The 20590-nt window shown below is 36.0% G+C and overlaps 1 protein-coding gene across 1 annotated transcript in view; it reads left to right on the top strand.

Moving 5' to 3' along the window:
- The window catches only part of MAGI2 (membrane associated guanylate kinase, WW and PDZ domain containing 2), a 966486-nt gene that overhangs the window by 708508 nt on the left and 237388 nt on the right, over window positions 1-20590 (top strand). Inside the window, exon 12 of the mRNA XM_077746976.1 lies at window positions 13956-14594. Coding sequence (XP_077603102.1) covers window positions 13956-14594 — 639 coding nt within the window. The remainder of the gene's footprint in view (window positions 1-13955; window positions 14595-20590) is intronic.

The following is a 20590-nucleotide window of genomic DNA, read 5'->3' as shown; positions in this document are numbered from 1 at the left end:
TGAGCACTGCTTATTTCTAATATTTCACTGAAATACTGAAGGAAAATCATGCATTTATCCATAGTAACTATATGCTAGTTTTCTTTTCCACTTTGAGTTACAGTTAATAGTATTTTAAGGTTAGGGACTAAGTCTTACTCATCTTTGCGCCTGCTGGGCTGTTCTCAGAGCACATGGTAAAGACCCCATAAATATTTATTGAATGCATACTAAAACATCAAAATTATTGTATTATGATTAAAAATATATTAATCTGATGTGAGTTACACTGGTTAACCCATGCTGATTTAAAACTCTCATTAATATGGGCGCCTGGGTGGCTCAGTTGGTTAAGCAGCCAACTTCGTCTCAGGTCATGATTTCACAGTTCTTGACTTTGAGCCCTGTGTTGGGCTCTGTATTGACAGCAGGGAGCCTGGAGCCTGCTTCAGATTCTGTGTCTCCCTCTCTCTTTGCCCCTCCCCCACTCGCATTCTGTCTCTCCCTCTCTCTCTCAAAAAATAGATAAACATTAAAAATTTTTTTAAAGGAATTGAAGTTCAAAATCATTTTAAATACAAAATCCATAGAGAAATAACAGAAGAAATCAGAAGTGAAAGTTTATGACCTAGCTTTCTATGATCATGACTCCAAAATTTGTATCTCTAGCCCCTCACCTCTGTGTTTGCAAGCATCCCCATCTACTAGAATTTACAAACCATTACTTACCTTCTCTCCTACCATGAATTTTATTACAATTTTACTAGCAAACTTAATATTTTCAATATTTCTTCAGTTTTTAATGTATCAAAAACAAAGATATTTTGTATACATAGCATATACAAGATACATCATAACTACAATTATCTTCGGTACATATTGAGTTAATCAACCATAGTTAGTAAAGTTACAGTTAAAAATAGTGTTAGTCCATCTTTCCAGACTTTAAAAAAATAGTAAAGAATTTATGAGAACATTTTGGCTGAACAAAGGAAAACATTTAATTAAGCGAAATAGGTACTGAAGTTTATTTTTGTATTTTATTTGCCTTTACAAAAAGCAAAATTCTGCCTCTTAGCTTTAATCCTTCTTCACAAAGCAGGTAAATGCCTTGTCAGATTTAACATGATAATTGTATATTTAGTAGGTGAATAAACTTAAGAACCTATAATCAAACCCATAGGGAAAAATAAAACTAAGGCAAAAATTAGATAAAATGGTTTGTAGCAGAAAATATTTTATATAGTTCTTATTTCCCATCCTTTCAGAGCTAAGTCTGAATTTTAATTAATATTTTTTACAATATTCTGACTCAAGTATTTTATGCTGAAGGAATTATTGAAAGATTGACTAGCGGACTTTTGATGTAGTAATAAATATTTATGATCTCCTGACTGTATTTTTATATTATTCATTGACTAAATCCTTAGATCTCTTGCTTCCATAAGCCAGTAATTATGGATATCAAGTGTGACTTCATGCTTTCTCTGTGTCAGTTTCCTGAGTAGAAGTCAAAATGGGGAATGGTTTACAATTACATGCCTTCAACCATCATTGATTATTGTTTATGTAGAAAAGTTAGCATGTCTGTGTAACTAAAATTGAAAATACAATGCACAAAAAAAAAAACAATTAAATATCTGCTCCCTGTGTTCTAAAACTAAGGAAACCGATGCTTTACAGTTAGCTAATGAGCTAATTGCCCCTCCCATACTTGGGTCCATTCAAATTATCAACCCTGATTTCAGTTACTTGGAATCCATAGTCCTGTTCCTAGTAGTTAAGCCTTTCAGGATTTATGAAAGCCAGATTTTCAAAGCTTAACTATCTCATATGCTATTTTTTGTTCTTTTTTTTCCTGTATTTATTAGATATTTATGACCTCAAAGTTGTATTCTCAGTGGTCCTCTTTTGTAGCTTGGCATTTTGTCCTCATTTTGTTTTGATTTATTTCCTTTACGCTTGGGCAGCTGGCCAGCCCATTCAAATATAGATAATTCTATCATCTTTTATTTCTTCATGTGGGCTACAATTTGTCCATAAAAACTAGACTTGTATTCCATGGTAAATATTGCATATGCCAAAATAGCCATTTACATTATGCCAAAATAGCCATTCAATTCAGGCAGTCAAAATGTGATATTGGGTAAACAAAATTCCAGATAATTAACTGGTAGTCTAAGTCTTAAGAAATGTCAAGCAAATCGATGAAATGAATCTTAAAATTTCATAAATTTATATAACCAAGCATACATATAGTTAGAAACACCAAATATAGTAGAGATTGATGCAGCTCTGGTACTTTGCAACTGTGGTACTTAGTTTGGCTGAGATATGACCGCTTCATCTACAAAATGGGATCAGTATATTCTCCACCAGGTTATTTCAAGGATTAAGTGAGATTAAGTCTGTAAAGTGCTTGGCAGAATTTTGGGCACACAGTTTTATTATTCTTAGCACATAAATAGCAGCTATTGTTATTAGCCAATTTAGTTACTGCTCTGTGACCTCCAACCATGTATATTTTCAGTAGAAAAGAGTTAGTGGACTGCTTTTGTATTATCTAAACCAAAAAGAAAATCAAGAGGCTGTGTAAAACTTCTACTTTTCAATTGATTAATCTGGGACTATCTGGTTAGGACTCTTGCATTTTACTCTGATTTGCAAGAACTTGAAAGAAAATAAAGTGTTAATAATATAATTATAAAATTATTACTAGATTTGGGTCTAGAAAGCAGGAAATTTTCATGGTTTTGACTTTATTGTTAACTATATTTGGCTGGAATGCAAAACGTATTGTAACCCATAAGTGAGCGAGGTAACACAGACACTTGGATCTATATGTTCAGTGGGGGTGGTAGAGGGAGGGACAGTTTAAAATCTTCCAGGATTATTCTCAGCTTATTCCAATCATTTTCAGTATGGTATAATAATTGTAACATTGGGAACAGCAGGGGATTATATTGTTTTTCTCTGTGTCATTTGTCTGTTGCATCTGAGAATAGAATAATCTCCCATTATGGGAAATTGCTGCATATTTTCCTGAAACTCCTAGACTAGTGACATTATTCATCCCCACAAGAATCTGTGTACAATGTCTGGCACAGAGAGGGTTATGGGAAGGTACATGCCCTATGGAGGAAGTCTTGGATGTCTGATATTATGAGAAACCATGTTGATTTTCCCTTTCTCTTCACCTAAATCAAAGAGATAGTTACCATCTTTCTCTGGATTCCAAAATTTTAGTGCAGCCAAGACAAAAAGTTTTCTTCCCCCTTTCCTTGTGTTTGAGGGATTTTCAATTGGCAATCTTTGGTGTATATGGCCCAATGAGCAGACTGACTTTTTGATACTTGTATAAAATATTGCTCTTTCAGAAAGTGAAATTGGAAATTAAAGTGTCCAAGTTTGAATGATCAGAGTCTGTCAGTGAAGATTCACATCTGCCAAGTCTGTTTCCCTCTTAACACATTAGAATGGCTTTCTCACCAAGCCTTGGACCCATGTGTATGCAATATACAGTCACATTTTTAGCATGGCATATTTGTTCTTTCTGCCAGCCATTTGATGAAGCTCAGCAACTTGAAGCTGCACCAGTTCATAAGTCCATATGGGAGGAATATTCTGGCAGCCCTCATTTCAGCAAGGCAGCAGGGGCTCTGCAATTTTTCACGTGCAGAGAGTTAAAGAGTAGATCAACACAATCTAATGTTACACTACCAATTAGGGATTGTTGATTGGCTTTCCTTGGAAGCACCAGTCAGAACACTTTCCAGAAATACCATACAGGGTGATCAAGATCTAGGGGTGAGAGCTTCCTTGGCCGAACAACCCCAAAATAGACATCCTCTACCTTCAGTTCGGATGCTCAAGACGGCACCCAGCTCACACAGGAACATATAGGCTAATTTTTTTTTTTCAAAAGTAATTCAAGGGAACAACTTTGCAGAATGTTCTCTGGCATCTTGAAATAGGTTATTCCTCCTTGTTCTAGTACCAATTTCACGGTATCAAAAACTAAATTCTTCTTTCCTCCAAATAAAAAAACACNATCTTGAAATAGGTTATTCCTCCTTGTTCTAGTACCAATTTCACGGTATCAAAAACTAAATTCTTCTTTCCTCCAAATAAAAAAAAAAAAGCCTCTATCTTTCTTAAAAGTGCACGTTTACTGGGGCGCCTGGGTGGCTTAGTTGGTTAAGCCTCCGACTTTCGCTTATGTCATGATCTCGCGGTTCGTGGGTTCGAGCCCCGCGTCGGGCTCTGTGCTGACTGCCAGCTCAGGGCCTGGAGCCTGTTTCAGTCTGTGACTCCCTCTCTCTCTGACCCTCCCCTGCTCACGCTGTCTCTCTCTCTCTCTCCCAGAAATAAATAAAAAATATTTTTTTAAAAAAGTGCACGTTGGTAGCAAACACTTAGAAACCTTTGGGCAGGAGGCAGTGGTCTGAATGAAATGGACTCCTCTGTCCTTTTCATCTCTCCTTGCTATACATTTTTCTTGCTCAGTCAGAATGGCTGGCAATCCACAATCGTGGGTTGAGTAAACTGTTGGAAAGCATGTCCACACACAATTCCCAGCTCCCCCCAGCCAGCTGCCCCCACCATTTCAGGGGGACATATAACCATTTGATACTGTGTTGGAGTAAGTTCAGAAGGTGGTGATGAGCATGCCATGTTGGGTGGATCCATCTATGTAAAAAATAACCATATTCATTCAGGACTATAGTTAATGCTATTTGAAAATAAGCATGCAAGTTGCTTACCACCCAAATAAAATTACTCTTCCTTTCAAAGTACTTCTGTAGCTTGAGTTTTCATGAGGGGGTTGTGTTTTGGTTGAGCATATTTCTATGATGCCTCTGCTCTCGTGTGTATTTGTAATACACAGGAGAGGACAAGGGAACTGCATTTTTATCTTGCTTTCATAAACTTTCATTTTGCCAAGGTTTTAAGATAGATTTTTAAATTCTTTTGTTTTGATTTTCTTCCAGAGAAACCATAAATTCCCTTTCGATGGAAGAACAATTTTCATTTTACAGGATTCTTCTGATAACGTGTTTGTCTTTTTTGTGTTTGTTTAAAATTCATTACATTGTTTTAGAGAAATGACAGATTCATTGACCATTTCATGTTACTGAATTAAAGTGAGCAAGCTATTTAGAAAGCCTCTGCTCTTCGGAGCTTTGCAAAAACCAGTCTTTTGTGCTTTCTTTTTGCGCCTTTACTTATAGCTTTCATCTGAAGTGTTGTTTCATCTTTGCCAAATCAGCAAATAATCAATGCCTTTAAATTCTCTTTTCTTTCTCTTCTCCGACAAAGTAAAATGCAAGTATTTAAATAGATCTTACCACACAAAGCCAAACACAAAGGAAATGTAAATAGCTCACTGGACTAATTCACATCTGCCAGGGAATAATTGTTGGATGTGTGCTGATTAGGCATAATTTTTTTTTAAGCAAGCTTTTAATTAGGCGTCTGCATAGGGTCACACAGATGACATTATAAAATGTGATTAAGAAGTCTTTCATTCTTTTGAGAAATAACTGGCCACGCCAACATCTTGATATTCTTCTGCCTATAGTTAATGTTAAAATCACTGACTACTGCTGGAACCTTGGGGTAGGCCCCCAGAAGCTTGTCATTTACCTGTTTAATGGTGCCACAGAAGTTTCCCAGTTCCTTATGGGTGGGCAGTAGGAGAGTTTTTCATATTCTCATAAAATTTAGGTACTCTTCAAACTGCACCTTAGACATGATGCCATCTGACTTTTCCATTTCACATGAACAGAAACTAGACTAAAGAAAGTGAAACTGCTCAGGCGCTTGGGTGGCTCAGTCAATTAAGCGACCGACCTTAGCTCAGGTCATGATCTCGCGGTTTGTGAGTTCGAGCCCTGCATCAGCCTCTGTGCTGACAGTTCAGAGCCTGGAGCCTGCTTCAGATTCTGTGTCTCCCTCTCTCTGTGCCCCTCCTCCACTTGCATTCTGTCTCTGTCTCTCTCAAAAATAAGTAAACATTAAAAAAAAAAAAAAAGGAAAACTGCTTGCCCAAGGTCACACAGCTATTGAAATAACTTCTAGTAGAGTTTGTGTTTTNCTTCAGATTCTGTGTCTCCCTCTCTCTGTGCCCCTCCTCCACTTGCATTCTGTCTCTGTCTCCCTCAAAAATAAGTAAACATTAAAAAAAAAAAAAAGGAAAACTGCTTGCCCAAGGTCATACAGCTATTGAAATAACTTCTAGTAGAGTTTGTGTTTCGTGATTGTTACAGAGCTTTGTGAGTTGCAGTGCCCTGTCACCCCTCCGCCTCAGCATCCTTAAAGGCTTCTTCCCAGCAGCCTGTTTTGGAGGGACTGCAGGAAGCTGACTGAGCCAGTGTGATGGATTCCCCTGTTTCCAATTATTTGCTTCACTGCTTTCCTCCATTAATTTAACTAATCAAAAGAATATTGCAGTTCATCTCTCAATTTTCATATTTAGGAATTAAAGATATTTTACCCAGTGTTCCTACTGATATGATTTGAGGTAGACGAAAGAGTACCTAGGTCAACACTTGTCCCAGATGATTTGAAATTCTTAACATTCATGAGGAAGTCTTGAATTCAATGTTTAAATCTCATCTAATGATTAGTGTGACTTTAGAGAAGTTACATAACTTCTTGGCTCAGTTTTCATATGTATAAAGTATCTATAGGTAACAATGCCTATTTTATACAGATTGTGTAAGAATTGGGTAATATGGGGTTTGTCAGTGCCAGATAAATACTATATGTATTAAAATGGTAGTTACTATGGTCAGAGATATTCAAGGTGCTGTTAATGTGGTTACAACGGATTGAAGAACTAAGCTGTCAGGAGGAATAACACACAGGGAGAAGTGTTTAACAGCCAACACAATATGAGGTGGCCAGAAAGAGCCAGAAAGATGGTACAGAAAGGTGAAACTGGCCTCACAGGGTGATTAGGAGTTTTAGTGGGGACAAAGCATAGAGACAAGCAGGAGACTGGAAAGAACAGAGCATATATAGGGGCATGGCTGTGAGCTTAGGCAAGTGAAACACAGCGTAGGCTGGGAAAAGGCAGGAGATGGTGAAAACGTAGACTGAATTCAGACTCTATTCCCTTTCTCTGAACAGGCACTGAAGGACATTAAATAGAAAAAGTATCAGAGAATGGGGCACCTGGGTGGCTCAGTCAATTGAGTGTCTGGCTTCGGCTCAGGTCGTGATTTCACAGTTCGTGGGTTCAAGCCCCACGTCGGGCTCTGTGCTGACAGTGCAGAGCCTGGAGCCTGCTTCAGATTCTGTGTCTCCCTCTCTCTCTGACCCTCCCCTTCTCATGTTGTCTCTCTCTGTCTCAAAAATAAATAAACTATAAAAAAAGAAAAAAGAAAAGAAAAAGTATCAGAAAATAGGGTATAGAGGAGGAGTTGCCAGGGAAAGAGAGGGAAGGCGGTGCCCAGTGCTTTTCAGCCATTGGCACTAATGTCCTTGACCAGTATGAACCTCTGCAACAATCTCTTAGCTGCTCTTCCTGATGCCAGCAGGAAAAACAAAGGAAGGAGGGAAGGGAAGCTTAGCATATGGTATGATTCAGTGAGCCTGTGGGATTATGGAGTTCCCTAATCTCACCCCATACGGACTTCTAGGAGTTCAGGGGACTTACCATCCACCTGACCTGACCTCAGGTGGTGATGTAGGAAAACAAAGAAAGGAACCAATTGCAGACTTAGCTAAAAGAGCGATCCAGAACTGTGTCTTACAATTTCAGAGTGAAGAAATTACCTTAGAGGTCATCTGTTTCAGTCTTCTCTTTTTATAACATGGTGCCTGAGTCATAGTAGTCATTGAGTATAATAAATATTTGCTGAATAAATTAATGAATACATGAGGGATAAGACCCAGAGATGTGCTGACACCACTAATGATTGACATCACTGGCATAAGAACATAAATCTCCTGATTCCTGAGTCAGTGCTCTCTCCATATGCCACACTTGGTTTTATAATGTAAAGTAAGTAAATAAATAAAAACATTATGCAGAGCCCTATTTTAGTGCTATTGCTCAATTCACCTCATTTTCATTCATAATGTGATTTAAAATGTAGCATATCAGTATTAATAAACTAAGACTTTTCTGATGAAGGCATTTTTTACTGCCTCTTGTACCTTCATAACCTAAGTATTTGTGTTTTACATTTCTGCATAATGGGAGGATGTCTCCAGTAATGCAATCTGCATGACAGATGCTTAAAGTCAATAGAAGCATAGAAGATTCAGAATTTCCAAATTGGAATCTCCTCCAATTAATGGCTGTTTTTATAACTGTCATTCTAAAGCAACCTTTCAGGAATTTTAGATAGTGCTTTAAATTATTCCAAGAGAATGATCTTTCTGCTTTATGACAACAGAAATCTAGGAAATAGTCTTGATACTTAAGCAGAGAGGGGGGAGGAGAGAGGAGAGAGGGAGATTTAGGTATAAGGGAAAATTGGGGGCAATAAGAGACATAGAACGCTATAACAGATTCTATCAAGGATACTGAGAAAATAAGACAAAGGCCCATTTATTTCCTTGAGTATTTCTCTCTAGACGTTTCTCACTTTGTGACATTGCTGAGAATATGTCAAGACGTCACATGTGGATGTTCTAAGTTTCACCTGCCACCCCCCGCCGCCCCCTGAACTGCTGCCACACGGTCCCGAATATCTGATCCCTCCAGCCACAGCACATTGTATTTATATTCCAAAAAAGAATGAGGAATCCAAGGATACTTTCATGAGTCACTCATCTTCCTTCCTGGGAAATGGTGTATTCAGTCCCATGGATGAACATATCTTTCCCCTCAAATTTCTTCAAGCAAACTATCAAATAATTTAATACAGTACTGCAGGTTCCCTTGAAGGAGTTGAACTATTTATTTTATTATTGTCATCCTTGGGAAAGCTTTATTTCACACTCATTATCAGATATTTGTTTAAAAGTTTAATATATGTATTTATATATGTAACATTATAATAGTTCTATACCATTTACAGGACATTTTCACAGACATCTCTTTTCTGTAAATTAGGTAGAACAGCTGTCACTATCTCCATTTTATAGGCTAGGAAACTGAGGTTGAGTGACTTGCTCAAAGAGCGACCCAAGGAGACCCAACTTCAATTCCGTTTGTCCACCTGACATACCACAATGCTTCATTTGGGAGAATAAACCATATCAAGGGCCAGTATTTGCAATTTAATTAAAGTGTTGAGTAGCACACTCTCAAAAGTACATGTCAAAATGTATTATGTTTTGGAGGGTTGTAGAATAGAATAAAAATGAATTTCAATATTATAATAAAATTTACTATTACAGTAAAATTATATATTATGAGTATAAAAAACACAAACACACAAGATTCAAAAAAGAAAAGCCAGTTAAATATTAGCTGGAGAGCAACCTCAGAAAATAATAAGTTCTCAATGCAGAATGCATATAATTGGTGGGATGGGAATAGTGGGTGAGAATTATCTTTCAGCAAAATTTAGATGACTTTGGAAAAACGTAAGTTAGAAACAGTAAAGTCAGCAAAGTTAGCAAATAAATCTACTCCAGTTTTCCTCTGACTAAACCTTTATATTCTTTATTCACTAGGAATTTATCCTCAATCCTAAAGAGTTCTCAACATAGTAATATTACTCTGTCTATTTTGTGGGGGAAATTTGGAACAGGTAGAAAACCTCCACAGAGGCAGAAAGTCAGAGATGAATTTGTTCTCACAAACAGGAGATGGTAGCAGTTGGAGCAGGAATAACGGAAAATGTTTTTGAAGAGGTGAAGGAAGGAAGGAATCAGTTGAGATGGAGTTACACAAAGAAAGGAAGTGCCCCTGAGGTTAGAGGAATAGCAGAACTCAACTAAAAGGCAAGGAGCAAGTTGTAAATTGTGGGAAGTAAAGACACCAGCATCACAAGAATGGAAGCTTATTGAGTGATGAAAACAAAAATGAGTTGGAAACTTTACTGGTAAAGAGTGTCAACCAATACCTTTAAAGATTGAATATTTTGAATTTAATGGAAGAGACTATAGGATGAGAATGGAATGTGAAGTAAGTTAGACTAGTCTAGTCCAAGATGTTGGTTAAGGAAGGTAGACAGCAGGTGGTAAGTGAGAGAGGCTAAAAAGGAAGCTTCTGCATGCCACAGTGACTCAACGAATGTGGGGGCAGGAAAAAGAGGTACAAAAATAATTCCATTTTAAGCAATGCTTTATGAAAAGTGCCCTGTTTTGTCCAAAATGATGAAGAATCCAAGAGGTATCCAATATTGTATTTTGGTTTCCACGACTAAGAAAGAGACCAGCTATCTTGGAACATATTCTCATACAGGCCAGCAATTTTAAGCTTCTGCTTCATCAGCTTGACTCCTTCACTGGCACTTTGAATTCCCCTAATTAGGAATCAGATCTTTATGAGACCAGCCCTATTTGAGATACCAAGCTCATCAGTCACATCAAATTTGACCCATGGGCCCCAGGTCAGTAGCCCTAAAACATCTGGCCTCAATAAAGCCTAAAGTAAATGGCCATATAAGAAACAACGTAACCTTGCAGGCAAGATGGCAGTGAAAATGCATGCTTGGCTTCCAAAAGAAATGCATCATTTTATTTTTGTGGAGAACCTTTCTTTGGTAAAATTAAAAGCGTTTTCACAAGGGTGATCTCATTCTCACAGTAGCCATGGCAAAGAGGAAATGGAGGAGATATTTTAATTCCCATTTTATAAAAGAATGAATTGAGAGAGAGAGAAATCAAGTGACTCTTTTCCAATTCTCCCTCTTAAATAGGCCAACGGGGCTTGAGCTAGAGCCAGTTTTCCTAATGACGTCTCTTTCTGTGCTTTGAAGCCCAGTCTATCCCAGGATTTGGCATGGCACCGTCGGATGGTGTATACCAGGTGGCTCATATTTTTATTTCACAACATGTAAATCACATTCATACAGCACAGTCTATAAATATCCTACCCAATTAGTTCTATCTGAACAGGCAGATGTTTGCTTACAAATCCATCTACAACACTTTTGGCATGACACAATGTCTAGGCATCTATATACATTTTTTAAGTGAGCAGTTGAGTACTGTCAGGTTGTTAGTTTTATCCTGTGATAACTGACCTCTCATCTTTTATATCCAGAAAGCTTCTGCATAGCTCCATAAAGATATCGCTTTATCACTGCTTGCTTGATGACTTGAAAAATTGCTCTGAGTGGAAAATATCCATAAATTTTAAAACGCAGTCTTACCAAGAACCACAAATAGTTCTCATTCTGTTTCTAAATAGCAAGATCACATTAAAACTCAAAAATAGATAACATTAATCACTATAATTCAAATAACTACTCTCTAGACCTGGCAGGGAACCTTGAGAGTTTAGTTCTTTTTTCCTATGAATTTCTGGCACAGCATGCTCGGGGGCCGGGGAGTTTGTTAACAGTGATTAAAGTTAGGGAAAGCCTTAGAGGAAAGTAGCATTTGTTACCTTCTTGCCTTTTATCTTCCTACTCAGAAACTCATCCTCAGCCTTGATTATGACTATGGTGGGAATATCTTGGTGAGACTGTCCTGATTTTATAGAAGGATGTAACCAAGGACAGATAATAATTACTGAAATGGCAATCATCCTTTGCATAACAACTTAGAAACCCCATCACCTGCATGATCTCATTTGTTATTTCCCATAGAACAATAAGTGGCTATCATTACTGCTTCTCATTACTTGTGAAGAATCTGAGTCACAGAGGATTTAAGTTAGTTTGGAAAGTCACACAGCTAATTTTAAGTGAGGGAGCTGGAAATCAAACCAGAGTCTTTGGACACCCTATCCCATGTAACATCAACTATACCATGGAGCCCCCCAAAGCCACTGAAAAAAATGGATCAAGAATGGAGGTGGGTAGGAAAGTGGTCAGTGTGTTAAAACAAACAAAAATGTAAAGGATTAACCAAATAGGAAAAAGTGAGGAAATGAGATGTACTAAATGGCCAATAAACATATAAAAGATACTCACCCTCATTAGCAGTCTGGGAAATGCAAATTTAAACCATGAGCACACCCATTAGATCAATGAAAATTAAGTCTGAGAATGCCAAGTATTGTGTCAGATAGGGAGCAATGAAAATTTTGATATACTAAAAATGGGAGTGTAAAGCGATTTGACCTATTTTGACAGCCATTTGCCATCATGTAACAAAGCTGAAGAAGCATGTGGTCTCCACCAAGCAATTCTGTGGCAAGTTCCATGTCTCAGAAAAACTCTGCCATATAGGCACAGGGGCTATGGGAAGAGATTATTAGAAGAATTACCTTAAATAGCCAAAATTTCACAAGAGCCGCAGCATCTATTAACAAAAGAATGGATAAATATTAATAAAATAGTGATGTAGCCATCCAATACTCTACTGCAATAAGAATTAATGAACTAGAGGTAAAGGTATTAAATAGATAAATATCATAAATACATTTGAAATGTCCTGCTCCAAAATCCCACTGCACCAACACCCTTTCTGATAAACATAATTGAAGAGTGAAGTTCCATCTCACCAATCACAGAGTCTGTGACATTTTCTAGAATCACACTTAACCTGGGTCCCAGACAATGTTTGGCTTTTCTGTCTTTTTATCTTTAACACTTTCACACCCATCTCTAGCATTCGGAAAACGTGAGTGTTAACCGAGTCTATGTTGTTGACAGTATTTTACTTAAGAATGTTTTATTCATAGAATTATTTATTTGAGAATGCATATAATGAAGTAATTTTATACTAGATACCTAAAAAAAACTAGAAAAGTATTTAGCTCTGAAAACTCAACTCTGTTTTTTTTTTCATTTTTGATGTTTGCAATTGTGATGGGCAAGGATGTCTCAGAATGATATCCCTAGTCATTTCCACTATCCCTTTCAGAATTACCCTGATAAATTAATGTCTGCTGAGTTACTCATTTGAGAGTCTGTTAAAACATGCCTTTTTATCCCTCATATACTCCTCAGCATAGTCAGGCATAGTCTCAATTTGCAAGTTCAGTTCTCAAGTATTATGGTTTTTAAGGACAATATCAATCCATAATAGAACATTTCTCTAAATATAAAACTGTTATTCATACAAAATTGAAAATTTAAACAATTATCTCAAACAAGCATGTTTTTCTTCATTTAAGGAAGAAATATTGTTTTTCAGAGTTATGAATTATAATGAATTCATTACTCATTATAACGAATAATTAACATTTAGGCCATTTTGAATATCCTAAAGTTAACTTCTAACCTGTGGACTTAAGTAACTCTATGGTAGTTCACTGGGAAGAGAGGATAAATGCCTTTTTAAAAATGATCTACAGAAATATAATTAATCTAAGACCAGAGAATGAGCCTATGGCAGCCTCCTGTTTGAAACCCAGGATCCAAAATCCCCTCCGTCCTTTTTTAGCAATAGTAATATTAATAGTGGTCCACATTTCTGGCCACATTTCTGGGTATATATGTATATACACACACAACTATATAAATAAATACTGGGGCTTTCTTTTTCATCCAAAACTTATGACTACCACTTCTCAATAGTTTGAAAACTCTATTAACTGAATTGCACTGAAGATGGAAATGAAGATGAAAAAAAGCACAGAATGTGTGCTTCCTCAAGGTACAAATTCATCTCAACTTTTCTTCCTGAGCCTTTCTTTCTGAATACAAAGCTGTTTCTGAACTCCAAGAATAACCAAAGAGCATTTTTTTCGTCATTTGATTATTGTATTTGTTGGCAGACCTGTTGTAACCTTGAGTCACCTACAGTGAATTTAAATACTATTCTAATTGATTTTCTCACTGCTTACTGAGAAACACAGTGCTTCTTTTACTAGTCTCATAAATAATTCCATTTCTCTATGTCAACTCTAATTGAACTTACCTCATGTTGTCAATCTCTTTCTTTTTTCCTTGCAGGTGATGTCATTGTCTATATTAATGAAGTTTGTGTCCTTGGACACACTCATGCAGATGTAGTCAAACTTTTCCAGTCTGTTCCTATCGGTCAAAGTGTCAACCTGGTGTTGTGTCGTGGCTACCCTTTGCCCTTTGATCCTGAAGATCCTGCTAACAGCATGGTGCCACCCCTTGCAATAATGGAGAGGCCACCTCCAGTGATTGTCAATGGAAGACATAACTATGAAACGTATTTGGAATACATTTCTCGGACCTCACAGTCGGTTCCAGATATAACAGATCGGCCACCTCATTCTTTGCACTCCATGCCAGCTGATGGTCAACTAGATGGCACGTATCCACCACCCGTCCATGATGACAATGTGTCTATGGCTTCATCTGGGGCCACCCAAGCTGAACTTATGACCTTAACCATTGTGAAAGGTGCCCAGGGCTTTGGCTTCACTATTGCTGACAGTCCTACAGGACAGCGGGTGAAACAAATACTTGACATTCAGGGATGCCCTGGCCTGTGTGAAGGCGACCTCATTGTTGAGATCAACCAGCAGAATGTACAGAACCTGAGCCATACAGAAGTAGTGGATATACTTAAGGACTGTCCCATTGGAAGCGAGACTTCTTTGATTATCCATCGAGGAGGTAAGATAACACTGACTCAGCAACAGAATGTGCAGGTAAAATAGTAGAGCCTTTACAATAATATAAAAATGGAAGTTTCTCTGGAGCTGAATGAGAACACTCTAAAAAGTAAAGGTAAAAGAGAAAAGAGTCCAGGAAGCTATGGGTTTTTTTTTTTTTATTTTGAGAATATATATTCACCTATTTTATATTAAACACAATAAAAATAGTGCTTTCACTCTTACAAATCTATCCTACTAATTTGGAGGGTAAAGATTGAATTCCCAAATGTGACTGGGTTATATTCCAAAAGTTCACTAATGTATCAATTATAGAAATCTCAAGCTGGCTTCCCATTGACTTAGTTAAGAAACCTGAGTCTTCCAACCAAGTCAGTATTTTGTATTGTGTAGGATTCTAGGCTACCTATTTCAATCCTTTCCAAGTTCAAGTATAGACTTGATAATCCCCATAAGGACAATTGGAAACTGGTTGCTACAGAAAAATCTTTTTAGAGTTGTGAATTGGGATGTTTAGGACAACTTCTTTCACTACCACAGGAATAATTACTCTTGGTGCCCTCCATGGCCTGGGAAGAAAGTTATGGAACAGGGTTAGGGCTGGAGTTCTGGGCTGGGTGTTCTAGGTGAAGTATGGAAATCGGAGCAGTGAGGAACGTAATAGAAACTCCGAGCCCCGGATGTTTCCTCCTTTCTACCTTCTAGAGAAGTCCCCTCCTTCATTTCTGTACTACTTTGCTCTTAATTATCAGTCAAATTAGGGAGAGAAAGAAAGGAAGGACTACAGTTACGGAGGATACTTGAAAACAGGGTATAAAAGAAAAGGCTCCAGGTAAGTCCGGGTTTTCCATTTACTAATTCTGGGACTTAACATCCTCAGAAGGCTCATCTGTTATATTGTGATGATAATACTACCTAACTTGATGGTCCTGCTCTTCATATTGAATGACCCACAGTAGGTATTCATGAAATGTCTGTTGAGTGTAAATGAAGTTCAAAGCTAAGGCAAGGGTGGGTCAGATGGGGCAGCACTTCAAGGAACTCATCCTTGAAGAACACACGTGTGGCAAACATATGTGATTGTCTATTCAGAGCACTAAAAACAGCATGAAAGCCCTGTCGGTTTGAAATGCAAATGAAAGCAGTCAAAGCCTGAAAGAAGCACCTTTTATGATTTATTTGGCCCTCTCTGCAGGTGTTTCCACTTCAAGGAAATATTTACATTATTGATTCCTTGTGTAAAAATGGACGTCAAATACTAGGCGTTTTTGAGCGACAATATGCAAAGTATTATGTTCCTATATTAAAAAGGGAAATTATGATAGCAGAAGTCTTAAATTTGACCTTCCTAAGGCATTATTACAAAATAGCCCTTGAATCTTTATAATTAAATATTGACAGTGTATTTTCATTTCTCCCATTGCTTGTGTAAGATTATAACCAATATTCTTAATTAAATAGCTGTATCTTCATAGCGTGCAATTGAAAAGCAAATCTTTGTAACAGGTTCTTAATATTAAAACATATCACTGTGCAGTATGTCCAGCATATGATTTATAGAAACAAGTTTGTGTACAAATCATAAATACTGACTTTTTTTTATCTTATTAAAGGCTACTGTAAGCACTTATAGCCTCATTCAGATAAGTATAGACCTTCAAGACCAGATTTCCATGCCTAGATCTTGAGATCAGAACTGCGATTATTTGTTTTAATAATCTACTAGGATTTTTAGTTTCTAAAGCAATGATATACATGGTTTAATTTTTTTAACAGTGTCAGAGGGTATACAATGAAAAGTAATTCTCTTCCCTGTGCCAGACTTTCAGCTCTTTTCTTAGAGGCAAACATGTTTTTTGAATATATACTTCCTGAAATTTTGTGTACATAACTAGCACATACATGAGTATCTGTAGTATGTTTAGTATAGATGTCTTGCTCTAAATACCTTGGTTAATAGGGCATATTTCATTTTTAACACACACCATTGTTGCATAATTTATATAAAATAAAATTCACCCACTTTAAGAATATAAGTCAATACATTTTGCTAAAATGATATGTTGTGTAATCCCTAGAATGTACATCATCTCAAGCTTCCTCAGCCCCAGAAAATCACTAACTAGTTAGTTCTGAAGGTTTTTTACAAATTTCATTAAGACTGCCTACAGAGATTATTATGTCATCTGATGGTAAAGTTTAATTTCCTTCTTTCCAATTTGTGTGCCTTTGATTCCTTTACCTTGCCTTATTACACTAGCTAGAACCTCTGTAATGATGTTTCATGTGAGTGAATATGAGCAGACATCCTTGCCTTAGTATCAATTTTGGGGGAAAGCATTAGTTTTTCACCATTAAGTATGATTTTAAGTATTGGGTTTTTATATGCCCTTTATCAGGTTGAGGAAGTTCCCTTCTATGCTTAGTTAGCTGAGAATTTTAATAATGTACCTTGACTTTGAACAAAACATTTTTTTCCTGAAACTATTGAGATGAGTTATTAATAATAATATTAATAACTATTAATATAGCATTATATATTACATGATTTTTTAATTTTAAACTAATTTTGCATTCCTGGGATGATCCCATTTGTGTATAATTCTTTTGGTATGTTGCTGAATTTTATTTGCTTATATTTTTAAAGAAATTTTGAGCCTATTTGGGGAGAGATTTTCTGTAGCTTTTCTTTTCATGTGATGTAATTGTCTGGCTTTTGTATAATGATAATACTGGCTTTACAACATGAGCTGCAAAGTGTTCCTTCTCTTTTTTCTGAAAGTTTGTACAGGATTGTTATTAATTCTTCCATAGAAGTTTGATAGAATTCACCAGTGAACCCATCTGGGCTGGGGTTTTATTTGTAGAAAGATTTTTATTTGGTAATTAAATTTATTTTCTTGATTTAGGCCTATTCCAATTTTCCAATATCCTTGAATCCTTTTTTGGTAATTTATTTATTTCTAGAAATTTTTACAATTCACCTAAGTTGTCAAATTTGTTAGCGTAAGATTTTTAACAAAATTTTATAAAATTCCTTCCTAAAAACCATCTTTTAAATTGATTGTTTTTCTATTTTCTATTTCAGTGTGTTCCGCTCTGATCTTTATAATTTCTTCTCCTCTACTTACTTTGTGATTGATTTAGTTTGCCTTTCTGTCTTCAAATTTAGATTAATGATTCTTGTTCTCTCTTTCTAATAAAAGCATTAAAGCTATAAACTTCCCTGTATGCAGTTCTTTAGCTTAATTTCATAAATTTTGATATACTGTATTTTCTTTTTTATCTAGTTCAAGGTATTTTTTTTATTTCCCTGACAATTTCTTTTTTGACCCATATGTTACTTAGAAATGTGTTGTTTATTTTTCAAACATTTAGGGTTTCCCAATTCTTTTCCATTAATTGCAAATAATGTTTACTTGGAGAAGAACATGTTTTGTATTAGTTCAGTCCTTTTCAATGTGTTGAGACTTATATTATGGCCTAGTCCCTTGCCTTTTTTAACATAAAAACTTCTCTTAGAGAGTTTCACCTATCAGTTCAAAAACTACACCTCATTATTTTTAATAGCATGTTGAATTGTATATCCACTAAAGGATATTTTGGTTGCTTTTAGTCTTTTTCTGTTATAAAAAAAATTGATGTATCTTTGCACATCTATCTCTGCACAAGAGAGTAAATCTACACTGTAGATGTATTCTTTCTTTCAACAAATATTTCTTGAGTGCCTACTATGTACTGGGCACTTTTTAGCACTAGAGATAAAGCAATAAACAAAGCCAACCACATTCTTTTTCTCATGGGGTTGACATTTCATTGGAGGAAGGCAAATGAAATGCCACATAAATACACTTTTTGTTTATTTATTGCATATCTCTTATCCCTCTAAGATTTTATTCTTAAATACTGTATTATAACTAGTTACTTTACTGAGTTATCTATCATTGCTCATATTTTTTAGTTCATTTCACGGGATTTGGAAGCATACAATCATACCACCTACAAATAACAATAACTTTGCCTTCTCCTTTCCTATTTGCATACCTCTGATTTATCTCATTTAATACATCTGACTGTTATTTCATGAATACTGTTGTTTAATAATGTGGATTACGGAAATTCTTACTCCTGGCTTAAATGGGAGCTGTCTCATTTACACAGTTAACACAATACTGGCCTTTTAATTGAGATTAATACTTACCATGAGAAGGAAATATCCCCTCAATTCCCATTTCATTAAGAATATTTTACCAAAAATGGATAACGAACTTTATCAAAAACTAAACAAGACATCTACAGAGATGATCAGTATTTTCCCCTTTGACTTATTATTGTGATGAGTTGAATTAAGAAATCATTTAGTATTCCTTTAATTACTGGAATGAGCTATATTATCCTTACAATGTGCTTGTAGATTCTGTTTCTTTATAAATAATTTTGCACTAGGGTGCTTGGGTGGCTGAGTCAGGTAAGTGTTGGACTCTAGATTTTGACTTGGATCATGATCTTGCATTTTGTGGGTTCAAACACCACACGGGACTCTGAGCTAGCAGTGTGGAACCTGTTTGAGATCCTTTCTCTCTCTTCCCCTCCCCAGCTCACTCTCTCTCTCTCAAAGTAAATAAAAATCTATTTATTTATTTATTTATTTATTTAGCACCAACATTCATGCATGTGATAGATCTAAAGTTTTCTTTTTGGGATTTTGTTTTGTTTTGGCTTGCTTTTTACTGTCAAATTTTGCTATCAAAGTGATGCTGGTGTCATCAATAACAACGACTTTCCACCCATCTCTATTCTAACACAATTTAGGTAATGTTGAAGTTATCTATGTTTTGAGGATATAATACACCCTTGAAATTATCAAGGTTTAGTGGGTTGGCTTCTGTCTTTGGTTTGGTTTGGTTTGGTTTGGTTTGGTTTGGTGGAGGACAGGGATACTTTTTCAACTTTCTCAAATTCTTCCACAGTAAATAATCTTAGAATTTCTATCTTGGCTGGACTCAGTTTTTATCATTTATATTACCCTACAAAATCGTCTCTTTAATTCATGTTTTCAAATGTATTTAAATAGAATTGGATCAAATACTTACCAATTGTGTCTTTTATGTCCTCTTTACCTAAGAGTATTTCTATTATTCTCATTTTGTAGTGGTGCTATTTTCTTCATTAGTTTGGCTATCACTTTTTTATATTAATGGCTCAAGAAACATATAGTTTATTTTATAAATAATTTGTTGGCTGATGCTCAACCTAGTATGGTATAGGGAAACATTATCCTTTCTGCCCAAGGAGGCTGTTGTTTGATGTTTGGAGTAAAGCAATTCCAGAGTGATTACTATAATCAATCCTTGTCATGTATTGTACTCTTATTTATATTAAAATGAAGCAAAGTCCCCTACTTAATTTGTGAAATTCCTATTAATCATGCTGATCAGTATTTGAAAATTTCCCTTCTTATCTCTGAAAAACATGATCCCAAATGTTTACACTAGATCAGAATATCCCCTTCATATGCTCACACTGTATAATAATTAACAAGTATCAGTAATGCACATCTTCTCTTTCTTTTACATTCAAACAGAATTCAGAGTATTTGAGAAGCAGCATACACTATATCAGATCTGTGTTTGAGGACAAAGCATAAAAATTAGGGACACAGTGAATTGTATATATAGAGAGAATTACCACTTTAAATTTTCACAAGCCATATCAAACCAAAGCATTGTATCACAAGTCTTACACTGCACAGGAGAAATATTAAAAGCAAAGGTATAAGAAGTATTGATATTTTTAATGTTGCTAACTGTTTTTCTATTTTTTTTGCTTATAAAGTTTCAAATTCATCTAAAAGTTACATGTATAGTACTCAGAACACCATATACTATTTATCTACATTGCTGTTAACATTTTGCCCTGTCTGCTGAATGGTGTGTGTGTGTGTGTGTGTGTGTGTGTGTGTGTGTTTCTGGACTACTTAAGACTAAGTTACATATG

This window comes from Crocuta crocuta, unplaced genomic scaffold (assembly GCF_008692635.1).
Source record: "Crocuta crocuta isolate KB4526 unplaced genomic scaffold, BGI_CrCroc_1.0 scaffold396, whole genome shotgun sequence".
Taxonomy (NCBI): Eukaryota; Metazoa; Chordata; class Mammalia; order Carnivora; family Hyaenidae; genus Crocuta; species Crocuta crocuta.
Note: the sequence above shows the minus strand (reverse complement) of the source record. Positions and strands in the feature narration are given on the sequence as shown.